Raw genomic sequence first — 27,352 nt, forward strand, 5'->3', positions numbered from 1 at the left:
ATTCATCTTTGAAAACATGCTCTTTTTGTGGCATTTGCCTACAATTCAAATCTATAGATGACCCAAGTCAGGAAGCAGGTCACAATACCAAAATTAGAAACCAGCAGAAAACCTATTACATCCTTACTGTCTGCGTACACACTGTCTGCGTTCACACTTTGGAGCAGTGACATTGCCAGACGCAGGTTTGAAAAATGCCCTTTAAAAATAGTTACAGTCCATAATTGATTTAGAGTCATTGACCAGTATGATAATGAGAAAACAAAATGGAGAGAATATATATGAAAGGGGAAGTGCTGTGTGACTGCGGATTCTGCCCCCTGTTGGTGAGATGAGTGTAGGTGAAATCTCATTCTTTAAATATTACTTGGAAATGTTAGTGATGCAAAAGTCATTATATTTGTGCATGTTAATTACAGTAATTAGAGATGAATGACTTTCTAGCATTTGTACTATTGCTCCATATGAGCAATATAAAACATGCAAATGGAACATGAAAGTCTTACGTTCCATTTAACCATCATCAGAATCTTTGAAAAAGTTATCTTCTGTGTCCTTTTGGTTGCAAACACAGCACACGTCAAGAATAACGTTCTTAATAATAAAACAATGTGTTTCCAACTGCTGATGTTGGAAACTAAATAAATATACCTATTTGTTTTTCCTGTTTCATAATGTATGGAGTAAATACTGAATCTTGGCAACATGGGAAGTCGGTTTTAAGGGGCAGAAACTAGTGTTCCAACCCAAAAAATAAATAAAGCTAATATTAAACTCGCACCAAGAATTTGAATATTTTAGTGTATAACTCATTATTGAGTGGAATACGACATTTATCCTTGGAATATACGCGCTGTATCTGGTCGACAGGGCATGCTGGTGCAGTATTGCACTTTTTGTACAGGATAGTGGGGTAAGCCAATGTGTGTCACATACGAGACGCTAGCCCTCCTCCAGTCCAGGCGGTGTCGCTAGTAAAATGTCAGATGACCGCTCCTTTCTCATCCCCTATTATTCCCTGTAGTCGGGTGTGCGCAGGACTGCTGCTGCTCAGCTGCTCAGCTGACTGACTGTGATGCTGTCTGGATAGATCTACGAAATTAAAATCTGATAGAGAAATGCTTTTTAAACTGTAACAGTTGTCGCTGCTTATCGCCCAGTGTAACGTTCTGTTTACATTCATTTTACAGGTAAGTTGATTATTCTATCAATTGTGGTTGAGACTGATTTTATGTCTACGTTTTTTTGTCAACAGCATATCTTGTATGTAGGAAGGGGCTGATGAGAGGTCTGGTGTTTTCTAGTAAATGGTTGTAATGCACACAACGTGACAAAATAAATGACGATCTTGAGCTGTGAGTTTAGTCTAGTTAATTTAAAAGGCAATTGATTTAGTAAAATAATTTAGATAAATTAGACCGGGCAGATAGTATGTTTTTCAGAGGCCATACACCAAACTAGATTAGGGGTTAAATAATCTTTGCTAGTTTGTTTTATTCCAAATTTCAAACAAATGCAATTGAACTAGATGCCACAATGTTTCTAGTTAGTAATGTAATGTAATGTAATGTTAGTGTTAGACAACAGATATATGCCTTACATTTGCATACAAAACTGAATATTGTTTTCATTTTAATGTTAACGAACGAGTGGATTAAAATAGCAGTCTGGTCAAGAGGGAAAACACAATTGCCTGTGGCATGTCGTTAAGATTTTGGGGAAGTGAGACATAGAACTGTGTTGCAAAACTGGAATTCCATTATGACACCAAATCATCTGAAATATTCCAACCAAGAAAGCAAATTATGGGTATTATATGGCCTTGTTCTTACTGTAAGTAATTGTATTACAATGGCCCTTCTCTGTACCAGTCAAGTAATTCCAAAAGACTATTTAAAAATTCAAGGGCTGAGAATTTTGATAATTATGCATTCTGGTGAATACTTTCTTTAAGAATTGTCTGTTTGAAGCACCTCTACAACATCATCATCATCATGATAATAACAATAATAACAACAATACTATTAGGAATTACACACATTTTTTAATTGCTTTTATCCAGATTTCTTTTAAAGAATGGTGAAGCACACACTTCTGAATTACATTGTCCAAGCGAACAGGTTTAATATCTCTGATATTCTTCTAAACAGCGAGATAAATATGATATTGAATGCCTAAGATTAAAAAAAATAAATAAATAAAAATCACTCATCAGCTCCTAAAACCATACTTGGATATTGGTGCAGTAGGACGAATTCTCACTATGCCACTTTGGAGGTCACAAAAGCAAGTATTGACCAGGCCCAGCACCTGCAGACATTTTCAGGTGGGTCTGATCTGGCTAGGACGGTAGTTCTCCAAGGAAAGCTATGGTGGGGATGGTGTTTAGGGTCACGTGTTGTTGGAGATGCAGGCCTTTGTATGGATGAGGCGGTAAAACATGATGTTAGCATGGTGGCATCTGAGGAGAACTGTTCTGTATTAATTATAACATGAGTAGTGGCATCTCTCAGCCATTCACTTTGCATATAAACAGATGTCACAAAGGCTCCCATTCACAGTACAGCCTGCTACTGAATGACTGATTCTGTTAAAGTCACACACACACTGGCTACAGAATACAGCACACTACTGATTTTTCTATTAAATTCCAGGGCCTACATTTTACGGGTGTGATTTTCAGGTCTAGCTTGAACCTGCTTTTGAAATCTGATTTTCAGGAACTCCTTGTCCCCTTTTACACAGGTTGGGGAGTTGAATACTTGATGAATGTTTTGGGGAAACTAGCTAATTTGTCCAAACCATAGGTTAAGCTCTGAACTAAAAGGAAGCGTGCCCCCCACCTGAGCCACCAACACCAGTGCTTCCAGCAACACCTGATGTCCCTAACCTTGGAAGTGACCTCCAAAGTACTTACCAGGCCCAGCCATTTACAACATATAGCCACAAGGAGGCACTGGTCCAGTTAATACATTTATCAATCACAATCATTAAACATCCCAGAGACTGGAGCTGATATGTTTTTATAACCATAAGGTTTTAATTTGACCTTTATCAATGTTACTATCACAATTTTGCTTGGTTATGTATACTGTATGCTGTGACTTTCTCTGTATACTGGTATGGTCCAGTTAAAATAAGCCTTTTCGCTGAGATATTATTTTAACCACTGGGACAGACCAAATGCCTTTTTTTTTTAAATGTTATTTCTGATCCTGTCAATAAAGTACATATACTTGTGTTTTCCAATAAGAATGAACTATTTCACTGACATTACTCACACCATATCAATGATAAAGATCACACTCTTTTTACATATCCATTTAACTCCATTTAATATCCATTTGTTTTCAAACCATTAGAGATTCCATTCCTCTTACATTATAACTCTGGGGTTACTGTGTTTTTGTTCATAAAACCGCTGACTTCTACTCTAATTTATTTCTTCTTACAGGGATGGGTGTTGATCTGATTTTATTATTCCTTCCTATTACTGACAAACTCTCCATTATGTTACTGGAGCTACAGTGCATACCCCCACCCCTAATGAGGTTTATTTCTCTTGCAGTATACCTCTTGCTTCTTAAACAAACATATTCATCAGTCAGCAACAATGACTGAGTTCTGGTTGATTTCTGCCCCTGGAGAGAAGACCTGCCAGCAGACATGGGACAAACTGATGGCCTCCACCACAAGGAACAACAACCTTTCCACCAACAATAAATTTAACATCCCTGATCTTAAGGTAAAGAGTGCAAGCTGTTCTTTCATTGCTTCTCAGAAAAGGTCACGTGAGATGCAAGTTCAGGCTGCCTGACGTCTTTGAGTAATTTAATATGCCTGACAAATTCACCACAAAGGGGCATGTTAATCAATAGGGTAAGACTGAATAGATCACACTGGTATTGTCGGTATAGCTACTGTAACTTCTAGTGGTGACTTAACCTTTTACTGCCTGAGCCCAGATAGATGGAACACATCCTAGGAACATGATGTTGCGTCTTACAGCAAAACATAAAAAAACAGTTTTAATATTTTCTTTTATTACAGAATGTTGATAGGAATACATTAATCACAAATGGTTGTATTACAGCATTAATAAATGGAACATACAGACATCTTTCTTCAAACAAAAACACACTTTTATATTTATAAAAATAGGAAAATAAACAAAACTGCTGTAGACCTGTATTTGGTTAGTTATCCTAAGGGTAGCCTTTCTGTAAAGTTACTATACTTGGTGCTGAAAGAGCAGTTTTGCTAATATGCCAAGAACTGTGATGCAAAAAGTGAATTCTATAGTTTTTATACCAAGATTCATTGAAATATTGGAAGTTCATACATTATATAATTGCTTCTGTTTTTATATTTGTATAGGTGGGAACTTTGGATGTCTTGGTGGGGCTATCGGATGAGCTGGCCAAGCTGGACTCTTTTGTGGAGAGGTAAGAACACAGCATACCACTGTTCTTCTGTCTGAGTATTTATTTTTTATACTCTGTGTAGGGTTCATTTTTTAATATCGATCATGCAGCAATCAATAAGCGTAAGGCTTCCTGGAGTTATTTCCAGTGGAAATTACAGACTTTTAAAATAAAAATGCATAGTATGTAGAAATGTCTCCTTTTACAAAAAAGTTTTATCTTTCAATTCTAAATATCTTCTCTGTTAAAATGTTTCATGTCCTCCACCTTTCAGATAGTGATCTGGATTTTCCTTAATGGCTACAGAATGATCTTTAATTTGTAATACCTTAGCATTATGGCTGCTGCTTTAAAAAAAAAAAAGATATGCACACACACATACACCTTGTGTAGCCATGCAGTTACAAAGTCAAAACAAATGCTAGTTCAGTTAATGCATCGGTAGGTATCATTCTATGCTGCAGAAGCTTGTAACATAACTGAACAAAACCACCAGGATGCTGCTTTGTAGGTCAGTTTGAATCAGCAATTGCAGCTTGATTTGAAACTGCTATTTGTTTTGCTCCATTTCATCAAGGAAGGAAGAGTTGATTTAAGGTGGCAATATTAATTCACTAGATGACCAAACTAGTATCATTACCTAGAGTGTTTATTCACATTTGTATTCTTTACATAAGTTCAAGTGAAAGGTGAACCAGGGCTGCAGACAAACTTTTTAGACCAAAAATACTGGTCGCCAAATCCAGTTGTTGGGTGCCATGTTAGAAGCAAGTTGGTTGCTACAATATTGAACTACTTAAAATACAGCAAGTTGTTATGACACTAAAGTGATATAAAACATTAACTTAGTTTGTACTCACTAACTATCTGGGCTACTAAAGACAGATGAAAAACTTTATTTAGGCACCCTACGATTTGACTGGCGAAAGACAAAAACTGGTTTATTGCAGTTCACAAAGAAAACTTTTTTCAGCTTGCTACTGTAACATTTTCACTGATTTGTGATGTTTTTGCTGTGTTTCAGCCCATTGTTATAATTATTGTTTTGCCAATGGCACCTAACCCCCAAAAGACAGTTGCCAAATAAATGTCTGTCATGTTTTCAACCATTATCGTCGCAGTCTGGAACCCTGTGAACACTCTTCTAAATGTTCTTCTAGAACATGTACAGTGGCAGCAGGGAAACTTCAGAACAAAGATACAAATCTTGAAATGCAGAAACAAGAGCGTGATCATAAGAATTTGAAATAATCTCACCTAGCTTATATGTAAAAATAAAATAAGCAGCTGTATAATAAAATAAGCAGCTGAATTACTTATTTCCGTCTTCTAGAATAAATAACTAATTTTTATACAGCCAAGTCAGGTCAAGATCCTGGCTACCTACAGTATTATTTAATTAAAGTGTATTTTATGACTGCTTACGTTTTGCAGAGTCAAAGGTCAAAAGCCAGGGTGTGCAGTAATTAAAGACATTGAGATGTAAGAAACCTTTAAACCGATGCTTTGTCTGGGACAGTATTAACAGTGACAGTTGGATATCTCTTGTTTCCACCAAAGCACAAGTGGTTTAATACGGTGTATTGCTACTATTAACACAGACTTGGATAGGCATGTTATTTCCAATGTCATGCTAGCACATGACCTGACTAAGTCATATGCTGTGGTGATAAATAGACATTAGGAGTGAGCTGCTTAAATGATTCCATATATTGAACAAAAAAAAAAACCTTTTAGGATAGATGCTTCTGAATGTTTAAGAAACTTAATAAGAGGAGATGTCAAAAAGGATCCGCACACTGTGATCAGGAGAGTGGTGACAAAACAATAATATGTAATAGTAGTGATAGGGATCATAAGAATGTAGCATGTTGATAAATTGATGGGTTTAACAAACAGTTATCCAGATTATAGCAATTCATATAGATATGGACTCAGATTGACACAATTACATAACATTGTTAGTATTGGAGATAACTGAATAAAGATTATGTATTTTTTCTAAAGCTATGTTTTGAGATAGAAAATCCATTTTGCTTCACATTTAAGTAATTTTTGGTTTAGATCACCCCCTCTACGAGGTTGAGTTAATCTTTGTACACCACAGAATTTTAAATCCGAAATGGAGTGATTTGTCTCAGCAAAATGTCTAATGTTTTCTAATAATGTTTTCATGACTGTGTTGAAAAAGACAAGAAATGGAAGAGAATTCTTTGTTCTTCTTCACGTAGGATTTGTATCTACATTATGAACTTATGAAAAGAGAGCATTATCTAACCAATCTCTTGGGTAGTTCCTAGATAAGAATTGGTCATACATTTTACCAACTTCAATGTCAAAATCCTCAGCTTTAAAACAAATACGTTTAAGTCACAAAAATTGACTATAGGGGAGTCCCCTTTTTAATGGTACAAAATGAAAACTAGAGGCATGTAGAATACTATTTTTGTCAGTTGGTTTGGTATAGAGGGTGGTATACAAGGATCCCTCATTGAGGCATACAGTAGTATCGAGAAAGCTAACCTTATGTTTATCATATTCCCGACTACAATTGATAGATGAAATCAAACCATTCAAATAAGCAGCAAAAGCTTTAAGTTTTATTTCTGTGCCAGACCACAACAAAAAAATGATGTCAATATATTGTTTCCACATAATGATGTTCTATAATGAAAGGATCATGTCCAAATATATTATTATTTATTTTATTTAGCAGACGCCTTTATCCAAGGCGACTTACAGAGACTAGGGTGTGTGAACTATGCATCAGCTGCAGAGTCACTTACAATTACGTCTCACCCGAAAGATGGAGCACAAGGAGGTTAAGTGACTTGCTCAGGGTCACACAATGAGTCAGTGGCTGAGGGGGGATTTGAACCAGGGACCTTGTGGTTACAAGCCCCTTTCTTTAACCACTGGACCGCACAGCCTCCTATTGTTATGTTCCAGGAATCCCATAAAGAAATTGGCATAACCGGGTGCAAATGAAGCTCCCATTGCTGTGCCCTGAATTTGTAAATAAAAATCTCTCTTGAAAATAAAGTAGTTAATAAAAAATCTGTCCTTTTTCCTGTTTGTGTTTTGTTTCACTGAAATTCGCTTTTCTGAATTACTCATTGTGTCTGTAGTGAGTTCTTCTGGTAGATTGACTTCATGTCTTGCTGGTCTGAATTTTGAGACATCAATGAATATTCTAAAGAAACACGTTCTTTTAAAATAATTATAATAATAAATAAATAAACCTTACATTGACTAGATTTCCCTGTAAGGCCAGAGGGAACACTGGGTACCTTTTTTTACATTTTTAGTCAACCTGGTTCTCTGTATTCTGTCAAGCCAATGGACGATGATCCCAAACTATCATTAAGTAGAAGTGAGGAATTTAACATAGTGGTGAAGATATTTTATCCACAGGCTAAAGATAACAATTTACAGTTTGGTGGCAAGAGTTTTTTTTTTTTTTTTTTTTTAACTTCCATAATATTTAGACTGATGACCATGTGTTACTGGAAAGTTAAAAGTGCTATTTTTAACAGCAGGACAGTTGTATGCGTATAAGTCATGTATACACAAGGTCTTTCCTTTACACTTGTTCAGATTTTTGGTAGGATGTAAAATGCCCTTCATGTTAACAGACGTAATAAGAAACAGATTGTCCTATTTATATCAGCCAATGGTAGTTCATTTAAATGGCATTTTATTGGGTAGAAGTTGTGGGGCCAGTTTAATCTGTTTGGCATATTACTGTAGGTGCCCACTTTGATTTACAATGACATCAGAACAAATACAGTGGAGCTAACATTGGAGAGGGGAACTGGGAACAGGGAAGACACCCTAGTCAGGGCCAGCCCTGTGAGAAGCATGAAGTGCAAATTATCAAATGTTAGAGAACTGAAATACTGTAAAATGTGTTTATTAGTTTGTTTGTTTGCTTCTGTCAATTTAAAACTGAAGCTGCACCTACACATTTTTAATTCAGATCTATCCATTAAATTCTTGTGAATTTATGTTCACTTAATTGGGAGCAGATTACAGAGCACCATTGACTTTTTATGATAGACTTACATAGGTAAACAAAGGTTTCTGCAAGCTGTCTTCGGTTGGGTGGTTTCTTAGGCTTAGCCTCTACCCTGGTTGGCTAGGTGTTAATGAACCCCTGTCAATAATTGTATAGTCCTACTTTCCTGAGCTGGTCCTAATGCAGGCAGGTTTCAGTAGTGGTGAGCTAATCGATATATGGAGTTGGGCTGAGCGCTTTTCAACATACTGATCTGTCCCGTTTCTCTTTTAAGTGTAGTGAAGAAGGTGTCTCAATATATGGCTGATGTGCTGGAGGACACAAAGGACAAAGTACAAGAGAACCTGCTGGCGAATGGAGGTGAGGAAATTCCTGTCAACCAAGCATATTTGTAGATGAAGGAATGGAGACCACACTCCTATTCATAAAGCCTTCAATGGAGGCGGGATTAAAAAAATGTATCGTGGTCTTGAGAGTAGAACTGTGAAATGAAAATAAAATGGTTGATAATGGTAACTTCTAGAAAATAAGTTTTGTTTTTATACATTTGGAGTTGAAAATAATGGTTCAGATTGCACTTGGGAGACAATTATGAATCAATCTATGATATGCTTTAAGTTTTTTTTTCTTCTTTTGAACTTTTTTTTATAATTTTACAATTTATTAAGTGAAAGAAATAGCTTTTAACTCATAACTTTTAACTCATTTTTTAGTGGATTTGGTTACCTACATTACAAGATTCCAGTGGGACATGGCAAAATACCCAATCAAACAGTCCTTGAAAAATATTTCGGAAATCATTGCTAAGGTACGTCGAACCCTTTACCGTATAAAGTTTTGTAAAGCAGATCATTTTAAGCACTACTGAAGACACAGTGTGGCAAATTAACGGGGCTTTTTTACTAAACATTGTTATTAGCACATTTGATAAAAAACACATTGAAATAAAACAAACAGAATTGATAACCTTATACAATTTACATTAATACAGTGGTAGCCATGGCCAGCTATTTACCTGTTGCGAGGTTTGTCATGGTCCATGAGCATTTTAATTGATTAAATATGGAAATAACTCTTGCATATCGCATTGACCTTCATTTTATTGTGAAGCATAACGAGGCATATGATTCGCCATTTTTATAGCTGAATATGGCTACCACTGTATTTAATTTATTACCAGCTGAACATCCTTGAATGTGTATTCTCAGTCCTTATCTGTTATTATTTTTGCATAGTATCATTATTTACAAGGCTTACTGACTGAAAGCGGTGTGAGCAGTCGGAATTCCTGTCTCTTCAAAAATGTAGATTTTGTAAAGGGAGTTTCTACTAACTCACTGTTGCAAAGGCAGGAAGAAATGACGTCATAGTCACTCCTTAAGAAAAGACATTGTCCAGTAAGCCAGGTAAATTATGATCTAAGCAGAAACAACAGTAGAAGACTAAAAAAGACGCCCAAAATAGGGTATTAAGTAAGTAAAAAAAATGTACATTAACAAAACGTAGATGGTTTAAAACATCTTGTTAAGGCTGTTTAATTCTGATCTGACTTGTGTGCGCTCTTTAAAAAAAAAAAAAAAAAAAAAAAAAAGATAATCATGCATGATTTGAAGAACTTTGTCCAGTCTGTTTTTAAAGGAAGTCCTTTTGCCAGTCTGAAGGCTTGCTAGTCAGAATTTGGTTACATTTGGAGTTAGACCCCCATGTCACAGTAGTTCCTGCTTGCTTTCTCATCTGGCACTCCTTGCAAGCGCTCATGTTCTTCTCTGTGTTTCTCTCTCCTGCAGCAAGTTACACAGATTGATAACGATCTGAAGGCTAGAGCATCGGCCTACAACAACCTGAAGGGAAACTTACAGAATCTAGAGAGGAAGAATGCGTAAGTACTAGTTGGAACCACTGGAGAGGGTGATCTTTGTCCTTCGTTTCAGGCCTTAGACTGATACTATTAGCATAAACATTCTACGGGGCTTCAGAAACCCAGTTTTGCATAGGCGGTATAATTAATTCTAATCTGATTAATGTGACAGAACATTATTTGAGTTTCAGCACAGAACAATATTCAACGGAGTTATTTGAATTCACATTTAGATAGGTACTGTACTTGATTTTGTTTTATCTCTCCCATCCCCTCAATGTCACCTGCTCATCTTGGAGCAATCCAGCTTCTCCTTGTGGCTATTGTCTGCTAATGTCTCTTCTAGCAGCCAGTGTTTGCTACTTCTTGTCGAGACATGAGAAAGTCTTGGTGGTGAGAAGTCTGTAACGCTGAACAGCCACACAATCCTACACAATTGTCAGTGTTTGATTTGTAAAGGCTGGGGACCAACTTTCAAGGTTTGAATTGTGGTGCAGCTCTCGGTTGGGGAGGAAAGCTGATTGCAAGTCTGTACCAGATTACACCAGATAGATTATGGTACCATTAGGCTATATATATATATATATATATATATATATATATATATATATATATATATATATAATATATATATATATATATATATATATATATATATATATATATATATATATATATATATATATATATATATATATATTTTTTTTTTTTTTTTTTTTTGGGAAGGTTAAATCATTTTATCAGTAATTTGCTGAAATAGATTACATGTGTTTTTTTTGTTTTTTTTTTTGTTTATGGTGCACTAATGTATTTAACAATATATCCACTAGGGGGAGTTTGCTGACAAGAAGTCTGGCAGATATTGTGAAGAGAGAAGACTTTGTGTTAGACTCAGAGTACCTCATAACATTACTGGTGGTTGTTCCAAAGTAAGTTAGCAGTGCTAATTCAAATGGTTCATGTTTTATTTCTCTCTCTCTCTCTCTCTCTCTCTCTCTCTCGCTATATATATACATACAGTGTGTATATATATATATATATATACATACAGTGTGTATATATATATATATATATATATATATATATATATATATATATATATATATATTGTGGCAGGGCTCTGCCCTTGTAAATATTGGCAGGGATGGGGTTAAATTCTCCTCCCTGCCCAGGTTTATTGTGTCAGTGGGAGTAATTAGCAATCAATTACCACCCAGCTACCCGACATAAAAGGAGGCCTCAGCTCCTCACTAGAGAGAGGTAGCTGAGGAAGCAAGCAGGATTTTTTATTTTTTGTGAATATAGAATTTTTTTTGTGAGTGTTTTTTTAAAAACAACCCCCCCCCCCCAAAAAACAACCTTATAATTCTTACAATGTCTTACAAACTATATCACATAATTATAAAAAAAACTGTTGTCCATATATGGAAACAAAATATAATTGAGTTATCAATTATAATTATTTTTTTTTTACTTGCATTTACAAATAGGATGTCAGACAACAGGAAATATGTGCACAAAACATTTAATAGTTATGTCAATGTATGTAAGATTACTTCCAGAAGGTATTCTCAAGATTGTTCTCCCGTGAACTGCACAACAATAACATGTAAGAAAATCACACAATCCTGCCATCTAAAATAATACAAATAATGATGATTTTAAACCACAGATTTATTAAATCTCTAAAAGTGCATTTGGCAAAAATGTAAATACTAATAAAAAGTTATTATAAATTTGTAACAGCAGTTTACATTTTTTAAACTTCACCAAAACAATTGCATCAATAAAATGATATAAAGTACCATAACATTTAGAGTTGGTATCTCGTTGCACTAATTGCTGACCCAAAGAAAACTTTGTTTTTCAGATAGATAACATAAACCGCCATTTATTCATCCCTCCCCCCGCCACTATTTATACATAGGAATCTTCACAGCTGTAAAGAACAAAATATAAATCTAAGTTGTATAATTCAAGATATATGAGCTTAAGTAAACACACTACACCCCATTCTTACAGGTAACATGCATTTACGACACACAGGAACCTTATCTCGTTCTGCAATGTTCTGTGTTGGACTGAAAAAATGTCTGTATACTTGCATTCTATTTATGTAAATCATTAATACTTTTTTAACCCCCCCCCCCCCTGCCAGGACAAATTATATTGAATGGCAGAAAACTTATGAAACACTGGCAGAAATGGTGGTTCCACGCTCCACCAAGTAAGTGGCTAATATGTTTTTAACTTCATATTGAAAGTGAAGTGTGAAAATAAAAACAATACAAATTAACCTTGCATATGTTTGGTATTGCTTATTTTAGCAAAGTATTTTTAGAAATGTGTAACCAGCAATGTAAAATGTGTTACAAAATCTACAAAAACTGCTTCCTGTGGGTTATTGGGGGGTTGGGGTGGGAGTACTTACAATTTTAAGGGTGGTTCTTACTAATAAATGTGGTTTATCATCTTGGATCATATGATAACCCTCCTTTTCTTTCTAGTTTGTTGTTTGAAGATCAAGAAAGTGGGCTCTTCAGTGTCACTCTGTTCAGAAAGGCCATTGATGACTTTAGGCACAAGGCCAGAGAATGCAAGTAAGAGCTGTTAATAATAATAATAATAATAATAATAATAATAATAATAATAATAATAATAATAATAATATATTTTATATAGCACCTTTCATAGTGGACCACCATCACAAAGCGCTTTACAGAGGCAGGCTGTGAACTGTGCATTATATGCAGAGTCACTTACAATAGGACATTGATTTAACATCTCATCCGCAGGATGGAGCACAAGGAGGTTAAGTGGCTTCCTCAGGGTCACACAGTGAGTCAGTGAGTGGCAGAGGTGGGATTTGAACCGGGGACTTTCTGGTTACAAGCCCTGGACTTTAACCACTGGACCACACTGGCTCCTATGCCTGACATTTCACTGGAAAAAATTTTTTGCTACGCTTTTTCTTGGAAGACTGTGTTCGGATGACTCAAATATACTTCTCGCTGAACTAATTGGGAGTTGGACAATACAGACCAGCTGGATTAGCGGATCTCTGTTTTTAAATTGCAGGTTCACTGTCCGGGACTTCCAGTATAATGAGGAGGAGATGAAAGCAGATAAAGAGGAGATGACACGGCTTTCCACTGACAAGAAAAAGCAATTTGTGAGTATTTCAGACATTGCTCTTATGGAACAGTTGCTATGAATATCAGCTCCTTATCCAGGTTCCCGTTTATCAGTGACATCTACAAGCCAATAGTCAGGCCTGCTAATACCTGTTTTTTGAGAGATTTTAATAATCTCTCACAAACTATTGATTAAAATAACAAACAGTGATACAGGAATGTATTAGACTGCGATAGGTGTTTTTATTGTGCCATCCTTGTCTATGTGGTCACATACAATAGGTTGTATCTAATTTTATAACATTGTTGTCTTATAAATACATTTTAATTGGAAGTAATACTTATTTGAATTGAAGACAAGGTGCCACATAGTATACAATACATAGCAATTAGCATTACAAACAACTTCTATCCTTAAAATATAAATTAGGTGTAAAAAATATATATTAACATTTTGAGATTAGAATTTCGGTTTCATGTGAAAACTTAATGTATTTATGTATTATTGCTACACAGAATCAACATTAGTGGGCGATTTTAAATGACTGGTAAGAATAGCTAACGCCATCTCGCAACCCCCAGGTCTGCTGTAACGTCTAGGTTAAGTAGATGAATCTGTTTTTATAACCAGTACCAGGTGTCTGTAGCAATCCACTGACAATATACACTGTCTTTGTAAACAGTCTCTGAAGCATTCACTGCTTTGCAGTTGTTAATAGCTGTTAATTCAAATGCCTTAAATACACTTTATAAACACAGCTGCGGTGTAGAATTGCTGCCATCTCTTTGGCCGGTTCAGGCAGATGTCCTGTAAATGCAGTTGTGTGTAATATGGTTTACACTGTCTTCAGCATGCCAAACACAGCTGTAACTGACATTTAGGTATTTAGTATTTCATATTCGTTTTAAGTCCTTCCGCATGTGCAAACACGGTAATGCTGATTTGTTTGCAGAAGAGCATTATTCAGTCGTTGCCAGGATGCTGTGCCAGAGGTACAGCCTTAAGCAATAAAAAAAGAAAAAGCTCTGCTGTAGCTGTGAAGGCTTTTATATTATCTTTGCAGCCAATTTCATCTCCAAGATTTAGTGTCTGTAGTATTAGTCATATTTTTTATTGTCCAATGTGTATATTTAACTTTAAACGGGCAGCAGTGTGGAGTAGTGGTTAGGGCTCTGGACTCTTGACCGGAGGGTTGTGGGTTCAATCCCCAGTGGGGGACACTGCTGTTGTACCCTTGAGCAAGGTACTTTACCTAGATTGCTCCAGTAAAAACCCAACTGTATAAATGGGTAATTGTATGTAAAAATAATGTGATATCTGTATAATGTGAAATAATGTATAATGTGATATCTTGTAACAATTGTAAGTCGCCCTGGATAAGGGCGTCTGCTAAGAAATAAATAATAATAAACAAAACCCTGTGATAAACTGATTGCACAATGTAGTATGGCACTAATTAAAACGATGTTGTATGTTTTTCGTTCCACAGGGACCCCTAGTTCGATGGCTGAAAGTCAACTTCAGTGAAGCTTTCATTGCCTGGATCCACATCAAAGCATTAAGGGTTTTTGTTGAGTCTGTCTTAAGGTACAGAAAAATGAGAATGCTGTTAACATTTCCACTTATTTATTAGGTTTATATTTATTGATTTAATAATTTTGCATCAGGCAGTTTGCAATTTAAAAACAGCATGAGATTACCTTGACATTAAACGTAGTGTCAAGCGATTTTCATTTTATTTTGTTTTTTTTCTTCTTCATTGGCCTGGGAACATTTGATGCTGTGTTTCAGCAGAAAACAATACTTCTACAGAGTCACAATAAATAGTCACCCTATCTATTAACATGTAGCTAGAACATGGGTCATTCGGTTGTAAAGGTAAACAAGTTGTTGAGTTACAATCGGTAGCTTGTATCTGTCTGCCAGTGTGAGTTGAACAAGTTTGGACTTGATTGAGTTTGGACTGCTACTGTTTCCATCAGCAGTTTGCCTCAAATCACAGAAATGTACCGTGACACAGTGGAAATCTTTCTGCTGCTGATGGAAACACAGAATTGATTTCAAGCCCAGTGACAGATAGAAACAAGGTATACATCAGTGATCTAATTATTACTGTTTCATTACATGTTCTTTAAAGATTCATTTATTTTTAAAGAAACATGTTATACATTCCTTCACCACCAATTATTAAGGTTATTAGATTCCAGCCCATGGTGTTTTGTTTATGCATGACTTTTTGTCTGGCTGCCCTCCATCTGTATAGCTTATAGAAGTGCTGCTTCTTCAATTGGGATGATGAAGGTATCTGTCTATTTATCTGTGTGTGTCAAACATACATTTTTAAATATGTATGCAGTCGATTACAGGTCGTGGTGATTTTACTTTTTGTTACTGATAGCTCTAATTTAGAATTTCCAGCTGTGGCAGGAGGTGATTGTGACACAGGAGCAGAGTGTAAGGGCACTCATTTTTAGAATGCTTTTGTGATCGTTCACTGGGGTAATGTTCTTTCACACAGCAGAGCTCAGCTCTCTAATGCTTTCCACAGAAGTATTATGCGCTGGAGATTGCCAGCGATTGCTTGTCCTTTTAGTATTACTTTTCCTGGCTTGGACACATTTCCATGGGAATGTAACTAGGGTTAGGAAGACCTTAATGTCTTTTAAAATATTCTGATATTGGTCTTACAAAACATTATTGAAATCATTTGCCATGATTTTCCTGGCAGTATATATTTAAGGGTTGTGTTTATTATATTACCTTTTTTGGTAGTATTTTTTTTTTTTTTTTTAAATCTACTGGCTATTTGTAAATGGCCAGAATCAATGTTTATTTATTTTTTTATGACGTCTGAAAAGTGAAATAGCCCATAAGTTCTGATGTATCACACATGTGACGCATGTAGTTGCTTGATATGAGCTATTATAACTTGAGAACCAGTTGTTGCAACGTTATTTATTTTATATTCATTTTCTTTTTTTTCAGGTATGGGTTGCCAGTAAATTTCCAGGCAATGCTGTTACAGCCCAATAAAAAAAACATGAAGAAGCTGAGAGAGGTTTTGTATGATTTGTACAAGCATCTTGATAGCGGTGCAACTGGCATCATTGATGTAAGTGTCATTTTCGTTGAACTTTAGAACATTGTAGTAAATGAAGTGAACATTTTTTTTGTTTTAGCTCAAACGGACAGAATGCTAGCAAGGGGCTTGCTCTATTTGTGTTGATGATGAATAAACCACATGTGATGGAGAAAAGGGATTCCGGTCAGGTGTCATGAGCGTGCAAAAGAAAAGCCGTGGAACCTGTGGAGCTCTGCATCCGGAGAATGTGTCTGAAGCTTGCTCATTTGGATGCCCGTGCTGGGATGGCTTGAAATATTGTTTAAAGGTCTTTCCAACAAAAAAAAAAGTCAATTGACGTAAACATTTGAAGCATTGTCAGTCAAATCTAAAGTAAATTTATATTTTTTGATCAGCATTGACAGTTACCATAAGATGTTGCGGTGACTACAGTTAATTTTATTTTATGTTTTTGTTTTACTTGAAGACCCCCTCCCCCCGCCACAGTAGTGAGAATTATAAATCACATATCAGAGATCAATCACAGTGAACTATTTGCCAAAATTCCAGTACATCATGTGACAGATGTCATGCCGTGCATAGAACACCACGCTATGGGGTGTGCTGATTCACGCGGTGAACAGTGATATTTTTGTTGACGATACGATTATGGATACAGTGACCCCTGTATCGATATACTTTTTTTTTTTATATACAAGTTAATTTTGTCTGCTAACAAACATGAGCATCCATTAATTTGTGTCTACACTGATTTAATTAGAGAATATTATTTATTATCATGTACTCTAGCAGCCTCACCTACCATTCACTGTGTCGAGTGTGTTTTTGTCTGCTGGCAGCTGAGTGAAATGGAAGCTGAGCGGAGGCGGGTTATTAACGTTGATAATCTCATCAGGACGACGGAGAAACTGGACCTGCTCTGGCCGGTTTAAAATCCAGTGTGGACTCGCCTCATGTTCTATAAGAGTCACGCTGTGTGTAAAATGTGTAAGGCTCGAATTTGCAGGGCTCCAGAGTGGAACTAAAATGGTTGCAAATGTGACACAAAAAATTGTAAACAGTTTTTTCGGGGTAGGCGCATTGGTGCCTGTAACACAAAAATGCTGCCTCTCCCTTTAAAAGCATATGTCACTATTTATGAATGCGCTATGACGTCGGTGTGTGAGGGGGGGAAAAAAATGCAAATCACATGTTTTAATAAACTGAAGTGCGAGAAGGATGGTAACAAATACATATGATAACAATTTAATCGAATGTTGGTAAGCGCAGACAGGTCTTATATTAACTCCAGCAGAATACGGTAACCCTGTCATGCAACAGTTGTGACAGTGACCACACGTGTTCGAGTTTTGTGTAAACATTTAATATTTCATATCGTAAATAGCAGAAGCAACTCACTGCAATTTAAACTTGTTTTTACTGAAAAATAAACGGTAACATGTAATCATAAAAGTTGTCCGTGATCAGGAGTCTGAGCATGGGAGCTGCAGCATGCTAGTTCCCATGTTACACTGTACACAATTAAAGGTGCTGTCACCAATTCCAGACACAACACTTGCACAATATGTAAAATATAAACATGCTGAGTTCATTGCAGTCATTAGCTGCATAAATGAACCACTCAACAAACAAGCGACAAACAAGCGAGTACTGACATTAAGTTAATTTTGTAGTATCACTTTAGTGTCTTAACAAGTTGCTGTATTTTAAGCAGTTGAATATGGTAGAAACTCATGCCTCGTTTCCACTGCCGGTCACAAGAGGTGTTTCCACTGCTGGCCACAACAGCCCTGGCCAGCCGCGGCTTTGCTTTATCATCCCCGATGTGTCCAGACTGCTGAAAATGAACTACGTCATCACGTAGCAGGGAGGCCTGTGCATGTATAGGAAGGGGAACAGAAAAACATTTAACCCTTTACAATGGCTGCTGTCGAACAAAATTGTGGTGGCATGTAGGAAAATGAGGAGACGAAATGTTTGTTGTCCGTATGGGCTGACTCAAATACAAAAACAATTAATGGGCGCTGTGCAGAATATTTGAATCTAGCAAAAGCCCTTGCAGGTAACGGATTCACACGAACACTGCAGGCCGACTACAGAAAAATTAAAGACAGCAACAATCGGAGTAGGAACAGACACATTATCTTTTGTTTTATGAACAAATGGACAGTGTTTTAGGGTTCCGGCCTGTGAATGAGCTGCAGGGCGTTTTCAATAGTAACTTTGAATATTGATAAGGTATGCCTTTCATTTTATTGACTACACAATATAAAGACAATGCATTTAATAGCATAGGCACTGGGTTTAGACACATGAAGATTTGTTCCAGCTGCACTGTGGCTTCATACAAAGAAGAAGAAGAATATCTGAAAATGCTAATAGCTCATTATTTCCTGAGAATTAACCAAAGGGTCTGTCAGAATAATAATAACTCAGATACACTAATATGTAAGATTTAGGTCAATCAATTGAAGCTGCTTTCCACATGTAATTAAACTTGTTTTTGTTTGTGAGTTGGGAAATTTCAGAACCACAATCTTTTTCTTGGTCATATATTTCAATGTATTCTTACATGCTATGTTTTCTTAATCTACCTTTTGTGTTTTGATATTTGAACAGGTTGCTATGGACATCCCTGGTCTGAATCTCAGCCAGCAGGAGTATTATCCATATGTCTATTACAAGATTGACTGCAATCTGCTGGACTTCAAATAGAGAATAACTCCCTTCACATTCCATTTCTATTTGTTTTAGTGTAGAAAACAGATTACCTTGATATCTTTAATACTTTTAATGGTGGATGTATCCATGCTTGTACCCTTGCCCTTGTAATTAGGTGAACTGTTGCCCTGCCTGTTCCAGGTTCCTCATCAATGAGGAGTTTACTTTTATTTTGTTTTTATTTTTGTCAAATGTATTTAAGTGTGTGCTCTGTATATAATCTGATTTATGGACAGAGTTGGTTATTTAAAAAATAAAACGAAAGTCATTCCTTATCTGTATAGTGCTGTGCAGTAGCTGCATCTGTCATTGCTGTCCGTACTGGCCTGGTTTATGTGAGGGGGATTAGTGTTTTTGTCATTTTAATTTAGGTGTATTTGGTACATCCTAGAAGTATTAATCTTTAACAATGGATCGTGTTTTGAAACAGCAGCACGTGTGTGTGTGTGCGGCCGTACAAAGTCTGTGTATATTTGGTGTTTTAAAGAGAACAATGTGCAAGCACTATCAAATCAATGGAGTATAATAAAGTAAATATCAAAAATGACTGTGCTACAGCTGGCTGTTGTGGTTTCTTTATTAAATTCTGGATTCTAAACATGCATCTAGATTAAAAGCAATATTAAAGTAAAAAGATTTTTGATGAGAGGAACTTCTGTTTATATTCTGTTAGACAGTAAGCTGATTGCTGCATATCAGACCTGTTTTGGTTACACATTACTGCACAAGAATTAATTGTGAATAACTAGGAATTACTCATGAGATTAATTGCCAAAATATCTCCACACAAATTCCTTTTGCAGGTTGTCTAGAGAGGTGTAGAGTTTTGTCTTTCTTTCCCCCTCTAATTTTTTGCACTGACAGTTTGGAAAACAGTGGGTTGAAGCCACAAGGTACTGCCAATAATTAACTAAGGCTGCAGAAACAAGAATCTATGAAACAGCAATATTTTCCTGTGGCCGCAAACCGTGAAACCCAGTGGCTTCTTTCCCAGTGGCTTCTTTAGTCCACCACAAGAGGGCAGCAAGTTACATTGCAAATGTTTCACGTAATTTTATAACAGCAAAAATGGACAACGCAACAGACTACAATAACAGCACATATTATATGGTCTTGGGCAGTTTTACATTTTCGTCTACACGGTTTTTACGTGAGAGCCATTTTGTGTGAGATAATGTTCCACCACTTGCCAGTTTGTAAGAAAATGTGCACAACAGACTTTAAAAGTAAAGCTATATTGTTATATAAATTGACATTAAAACACTGAAGTAATGGCAGCACATATGAGACTCTGAAATCAACAATTCAAATGTGTCATACATACACATACATACACAATAGTATGTTTAATGCACAAATAAAAGGTTGGAAATCACAAAATGTGTACGTGCAATAAATAAAAAAGCTTTTTTGTGTGCATGTTTTTTTATTAATTTGTCCCAACTGATACACTTTCACTGAATTGTTAAGCTCTGCTTGTTGTGCTTTGAAAAACACAGGGAATACAAAAGCCCTTTTAATTAAACATATTTTCCTGAGCATTGCACACAGTCCGTCTCTCAATATAAAAATCCATTTCCGTAAGAGAGCTTTCACAAGGTACAATGGGCTGTGTTCCCAAAATACAAACCTTTTGCTATGATGAATGTCTGGACAGATTGTCCAATTTTTGCCAAAACATTATTTCATCCTGTAGTAAAGTGGTTTGCAGTGCGCAGGTGTCGGGGTGATACAGTGCTCAAGACAATGACAAACAACAAAGTACTGGTGAAATGATGGTTATTAATAATCCAAATGTCACGTGGCAACAGCAATAATAAAGGAGGACTCGCAATACACAACAATGTGCATTGCTCAGTGAAATAACCATGGGGTTCAGTCCCAAAATAACATACACATTATAAACACACACAGAACACAAACACAATCACAAGTCCAAAGAGAGTGCTGAAGTGCAAGTAGTGAAGTACAGTTTATTAGTGAACACGAGTGCTGTGAAGTCCGGGTTGGGTGCTGGGCTTAAGCAACAGCTCCCGGATTGTGTTAGCCGTCTCTCAAGAACAAACAGAAACAGTTAGACTGACAAACAAACAAAATGCAACAACACAATTATTAATTACATCTGTTTTCCCATGGGTCCTTTCAATAACCAACCAAAAGGAACAGATCGCTGGCCACTTCCTCTAAATACCCTCAGTCACGCCCTCTTTCGTTGTGGCGGCCAGTCACGTATCCTCCAATCCGTGACTGACACATCGCATACTGCATTAAGGCTATGACTTCTGGTATTGTGGCCCCGCCCCCTTCCTGGATGGCTGGGTTCCAACTGACCTTGGAATGAACTGCCAAACCATCCATTACGGAGCACCCTGCTCCGGTTATCCCTCACAGGTCGGAAGGGAGATTGTTGACTTGGATTCATTCACTCTCTGTCACACATCCTTACAAAATTGTTTTCAGCATAGACATTAAATACAGCACTTTTTCTGGAACTAATTAGAGACTTAGGGACATCTGTTTTCCTAATTAAAATGTTACATTTAATCATTAGCATTAGTTATTTTTAGTTGTTGTCTTCAAATCTTTTGAAGGCTTTTATGTACAGTACAAACAGACACTAATGCTTTATCCAAACCAATTATCTTTCACTTCATTTGACATAATTATTTCTAAATATTAATTTGGTTTTGAAATGGACTGGGTATAAACATGGCATACATGTGTCCTGGAACTGCAGAATTGCTGCTAATTTTTCTGTTTCCACCTTTAGCAATGTATTTCTTCACAAAATGCCATTTTTTTAAAACAAATTAATGAACAGACACTTTGCTAAAAAATAACTAAACGACTCAAGTTATCAAACGTTTATAAATCTCTACAAAATTAACTTACAATTAATTGTAATATGTATATATATATATAGGCATTTGTTCATTTGTTTCTAGTATGCACAGGATGCAGGATGCATACAGCTTTTGCAGTTAATATCCTTATAAAGAACAGCTACCAGCAAGTGGGCAGATACACTTAGGGGTAGATGTAAGTATACGTGCAGTGTAAATAATTGCAGATGCAAAATTCAAATTGCATTGTGGCCAGGCAATTATTTTGCACTGTGCCCTATGTAAGCTTAAGAGCAATGCAAATTACTCAACACGCACAAATAATGAGCTGCAATTATGATAATGAGGGTCTCAATGAGCCTCCCAGAGGTGACGGAGTTAGGAGTACAGAGAGCAGTCGTCGGTGTATGACATTTGTGGAGAACGAAAATACAAACCAAAAAAAATATGTCAGAGGAAGGGCAGCAAACGGAAAAAAAAGGTTTTCTGAGAAGGCACTGAGAGTCCTTACAGCTGAGGTCACTCAGCATGAAACAGAGTTGTTTGGAAAAGCCTCAGCCCCAGCACTTTCACATGTGCAGGGATAGCAGTCCCTACATTGACACTGGGTCAAGCTCATCCCTCAAATTAGCTGTAGGTCTAGTAGTCTAGTATGACCTGCAGAGTGAGATGATAATACTTTAGCACTGCATCCTCCAGCATCCCAAACAGTAACCCTGGGATTGAATATGCAGGGTCTTCTTCGTCTTGCCCTTCTCCTCCGAACGTGTTCCTGCCTCTCCTCAACAAGAGCCAAGTGTCGCCGCATCAGGAAATGTACCACAGCCGCCATCCTGAAGCCAATGACAGGTCTCTGCAGGTGTGTGCTTTTATACAGCTTTTAGTTACTCACTTCTACAATGGTTTGCACCTTGTATAAGGTGTAAAGTTTTTAGAAGGTCAGCAATTGCCCAAGTGCAAGACAAAATCCTTACATTACATTATAATGTTGCGCCCACTTAGTATCTAGATGCTGCCCAATTCCATGCTCTTTTCTTCATTTGAATGCATTTCAATATAATTTTAATGGATTAATGATGGTAAAGTGCAAATTTCCTTACATCTACCCCTTAATATCCTTTATAGTGCTGCTCATGTCAGAACATGTTCCAGAGATGTATTAGTGTTGGCTAGAGTGACGATTTGTAGCCTTTTCTGAGTCATCCATTGCTATGCCAACAAATAACTTGAAAACCTTGGATAAACATTTACTAAAATATTATAAAATGGTTCAAAATAGATACTGTAAATAAAGCTGGATATTCATGAAAAATAAACCAACAACAGTTGTATTTGCTTTAACACTGGAGTAGAGCTTTAACATTGTTTTTGATGTGCTTTAAATTCTCCATTTGGCAATCATGGCTGTAACTAGCTATGAGGACACCAAGGTCGTGTCCTCGGTTGTTTTTTTGCATCATCAACACTGATGCTCATGTAAAAATTCTGGTAAAGTACAAAATACTCCTTAATTTTCTCTGTTGGTTTGCTGTGTAACATAGATTTTGAAGTTGAATAGTAAATACCAAGCAGTCATATAAATACTGCCAGCTATAGCTCGAAACCTAAGTGTGACCTCGGTAGAATGTCAGCTCTGGTTATGACGCTGGTGGCAATGCCCTATTTTTTTTTTATATAAAAAAGAACAATGTTGACTGCAGCTGTCAGTTAATGAAGCACACAGCACACAAAACATGCTGTACGCCTCCAAAAATATCCTTCATAGACTTCAGCCAACAGAAAACACATTTTAATTAACCTTTTGCGAATGAGGGTCATAAAATATAACTGAAGTTTATACAATTTTTCCAGTGCAGGTTTTCAGCTTAAACAAGGCCCAGCAAATCATATTTTTTATTGCTAACACAGTAGTCATGTAATCAAAGACATTTCGGTCTCTCAGATTCTATCAATCTGTGCTCAATTGCATAGAGAACTGGAGATTGACTAGGCCATGTCCTTGTCCCTAGTTGCCAATCTTCAGTGGAGGCCCAGCCAGGGGGAGCTCTGTATTAACCTTTATGATTCCATGTGTTGGGGTGTAAAATCGTCTGGGTTTACTTCACCTTATTGCACTTCAACAACCCCTTTTGGTCAGGCACCCCACAAGTCCGTAGATCAGTCCAGGATTGGGAAGGAAAACATCATGACAGGAATTGTCTAAAAAAGGCATGCTCAAAATCCACACGGTAGGAAAGTACAATGTAGTCATACTGTTACTTCTCTTTGAAATGCATGACATAAAGTTCAGGACTGCAACACCTAGCTCTTAGACAGCCCCGTGACACATATCCAATGTACTATCAGGACGCATCAATGCCACCCACACAACAGGATCTCTGAAAAAAATAAATAAATCATTTCACCGTTGTTAAGGTAACACAGGATCACAACATGACATACTTTACAAGTCTTTACAAACGCTGCATTTGTACTCCCATGTTTTGCTATTTTAGTATGTCGTTTCAGCTCAGTCTGTATCAAAATATCATGCCGGTCTCTATCACTTTCCATCCTACGTGGAGCAACCTCAGAGCATCAGATGGGGAACCACAGACGCATGCTGATGTTTTGGGACACCTCGTAGCAGATAGTTCTAACTATTGAGGTACTGTAAAACTCCTGTTCTTAGCGCGCCCTTATTTTCGCGAGTCACTAGAATTTGTGAAATTAATGGGTGCCAAAACACTGGTAGGGTGGTCGAACGATTTTTTTTTATTTCAACAAACAAAATCCAAACGCCAGACGACTGCTTCGCCTGCCCTACTAATAGTACTGTACTGCAATTCAATATGAAAAAAACGGAAGTAATTTGATCCATGATCACCCGATGATCGCACGGTTTTTCATCTGACCAAAATGTTTTTAAATATTGCAAATTAAAATTTCTAAACAAAATTAAAGTCACAGTTCAGCGAATGGTATTCTAGCATTGGCAAACCCAGATTAGACGAAGGCAAGGGTATTAATGGCATTAACGTGGACTTGAGAATATAGAATGCGAAGCCAATTCAGGCCAAGCTGCTTTTGAAGGTTGCTGATCTCTGTGGAAACGAATGTTATGATATGTGGCTTCAGAGATGCCGGAATAAGTCAAGTTACTGTTGTGTTGGTTTTTGAATTTGTACTAGTTATTAAATATGTCAGTTGTTATTGAAGTTATACTAAGTACAGTAGTTTTTATTTATTTATTCCTGACTTTAAACTGTGTTTTATTATTTTGGGATGCTTATCATGAAAAGCGTTTTTATAAATTCAATGTTATGCTTGTGCACTCCATGAATATAAAGGGCGCTAATATAAACCGCATTTCTGGTACCACTAAAATTTCTGGCCATGAAAAATAAAGGAATTTACAGTATGCCTATGTTTTCGATAAAGAATGCTGGGACAAGCTTGCATCGATTTCGGGACTGCTGCATTGGCGATGGGGGAGGGCATTTTTATTATCAGAATTGAGGAACTGTTATCTCATGAAGAGATCTGTTTTTTCTTTTCCACAAATGCGAAGTCTGCAAATCGAATCCTGCTTGAAAATAGGTTATTCCGTGTTTTTGCTTACTGTTTTATGTACAGAAATCGATATGCTCACAACAGTATAAACATTTCCACTCTTAACGAAATTCATTCTAGATGGCAGACGATTAGAGGATTTTTTAGCAGAATAATTGATGTCTGATTCACAGTTAATCAAAATGTTTTGACCATGATTCATTTATGTAAGGTGTTCACAGTATATAATTTAAAATAGAATGGTCAGCTATAAACAAATAAGCAGTGCTGTTTCATCACACAGTGATGTTCATTCCGTTCCATATGCCAGCTTTCTCTAAATGTCACACAGCTAATTCTTCAAGATCAAGAACAATTCTGGAAAAGCCACAGGTTCAATGAACTTACCAGAACAGAATTACACACACACACACAAAATGAAATTACAAAGACACTGGGTTCAAAATGTTCAGAGCAGGATCTTCTACCCTGTGGTACTTCAATTAAGTTACAAAGAGACATCTCTACGCGTTTTTACAAAAGCTGCTGGTCGCCTTAGAATCTATTATACTTGCTTCTCTAATGTATTGCTTCTAACCCCTGATAAACTGCATGTTCTTTCACTCACTCACTCCCCAATCCTCCAGATCAACGAACCATCTCAACGGATCCTATAGAAAATCTATTCTAATTCACAAATGTTGCTGCAGGACAATCAAGGATCTGCTCCAGCCTTCATCTTCTAACCACCCATCACAAAGGAGTCCTGTCAATACACTGGACTCAGTAGCCCTGCATATGAGGTAGCATACATGTTGGGCATTTAAATTGGCTAAGAAAAATTATAATCTAAATCAATATTTATTGCATACTGAAAAATAGTTTTATTATACAAAAATACACTGTAGGTTTTCAAAAGTTATAGAAATTGTGTCTGTAGCAGTTGGCTGAAAAACATAATTGCACAAACAAGGCACCTTATTGCAGGGTAGTAGATTGTACATCTGTTTGTTTGATAACCGCTTTTGAGTGCGTATTCTCAGTGCTATTAGCTGTGCACAGCCGGGTGGTGATAATTTTAGAAATGTTACTAAGAACCTCAGTAAAGATATGCACTATTTTGTGTATATGTTCTATTTTCTGTTTGTACCTATTCTTCCATGAGTTAAATCTAAACATACATTGATACTCTGGAAAAATCTATAGTTTGTCCGCATGCTTCCTACAAAACAGTAGAAAATCATCAAGACGTTCAGCCACCAGAACCCCAGATGGATGATTTTCATTCCAATAATAAGTGCTGCTCTGTAGGTGGCTTCATAGCAGAATGAAGGACAGATGTGTCATTATCCTTGTGTAGAATAATGTATTCCACTTCAGTCGAAAGCATTCACATGTGATTATGTAGACCAGTTGCTAGACGACCAGCCAGATTATGGCTGAAAGCAATACCTCCCCACTTCACTCCATTACTCTGGACCCTGCACAATCAATGTACATTATTTTAAGGCTGAATAATGAATGTTCCAATTTCTAAAGTATGAATGAAAAAAATATTTTGGCCATATCAAAGTTTACTTTGAATACGTTTTTAAACTCCAAGTTATTAAATACGTGTGCTTGCTTATCTTTTACAGAACTGTTTTATGTGAATTAATATATACAAATGCACAATAAAAAGGTATTAAAAAACACACAAAAAAAGCCAAACAAACTAAAACACAAGCACAGATCTTCAGC

At 36.6% G+C, this 27,352-nt stretch overlaps 1 protein-coding gene across 1 annotated transcript; it reads left to right on the forward strand.

Moving 5' to 3' along the window:
• Positions 1-1,018: 1,018 nt before the first annotated feature.
• Positions 1,019-19,785, forward strand: LOC117435342 (V-type proton ATPase subunit C 1-A). The gene is made up of 13 exons (XM_034058421.3): positions 1,019-1,190; positions 3,569-3,745; positions 4,378-4,445; positions 8,717-8,802; positions 9,156-9,250; positions 10,230-10,321; positions 11,131-11,229; positions 12,459-12,527; positions 12,808-12,900; positions 13,379-13,472; positions 14,925-15,022; positions 16,421-16,547; positions 19,137-19,785. The coding sequence occupies exons 2-13, from the start codon at positions 3,614-3,616 to the stop codon at positions 19,230-19,232; spliced, it is 1,149 nt and encodes a 382-aa protein (XP_033914312.1). The 5' UTR covers positions 1,019-1,190; positions 3,569-3,613; the 3' UTR covers positions 19,233-19,785.
• The last annotated feature ends 7,567 nt before the right edge of the window (positions 19,786-27,352 follow it).

The sequence above is a fragment of the Acipenser ruthenus genome, chromosome 3 (genome assembly GCF_902713425.1).
Source record: "Acipenser ruthenus chromosome 3, fAciRut3.2 maternal haplotype, whole genome shotgun sequence".
Lineage (NCBI taxonomy): Eukaryota > Metazoa > Chordata > Actinopteri > Acipenseriformes > Acipenseridae > Acipenser > Acipenser ruthenus.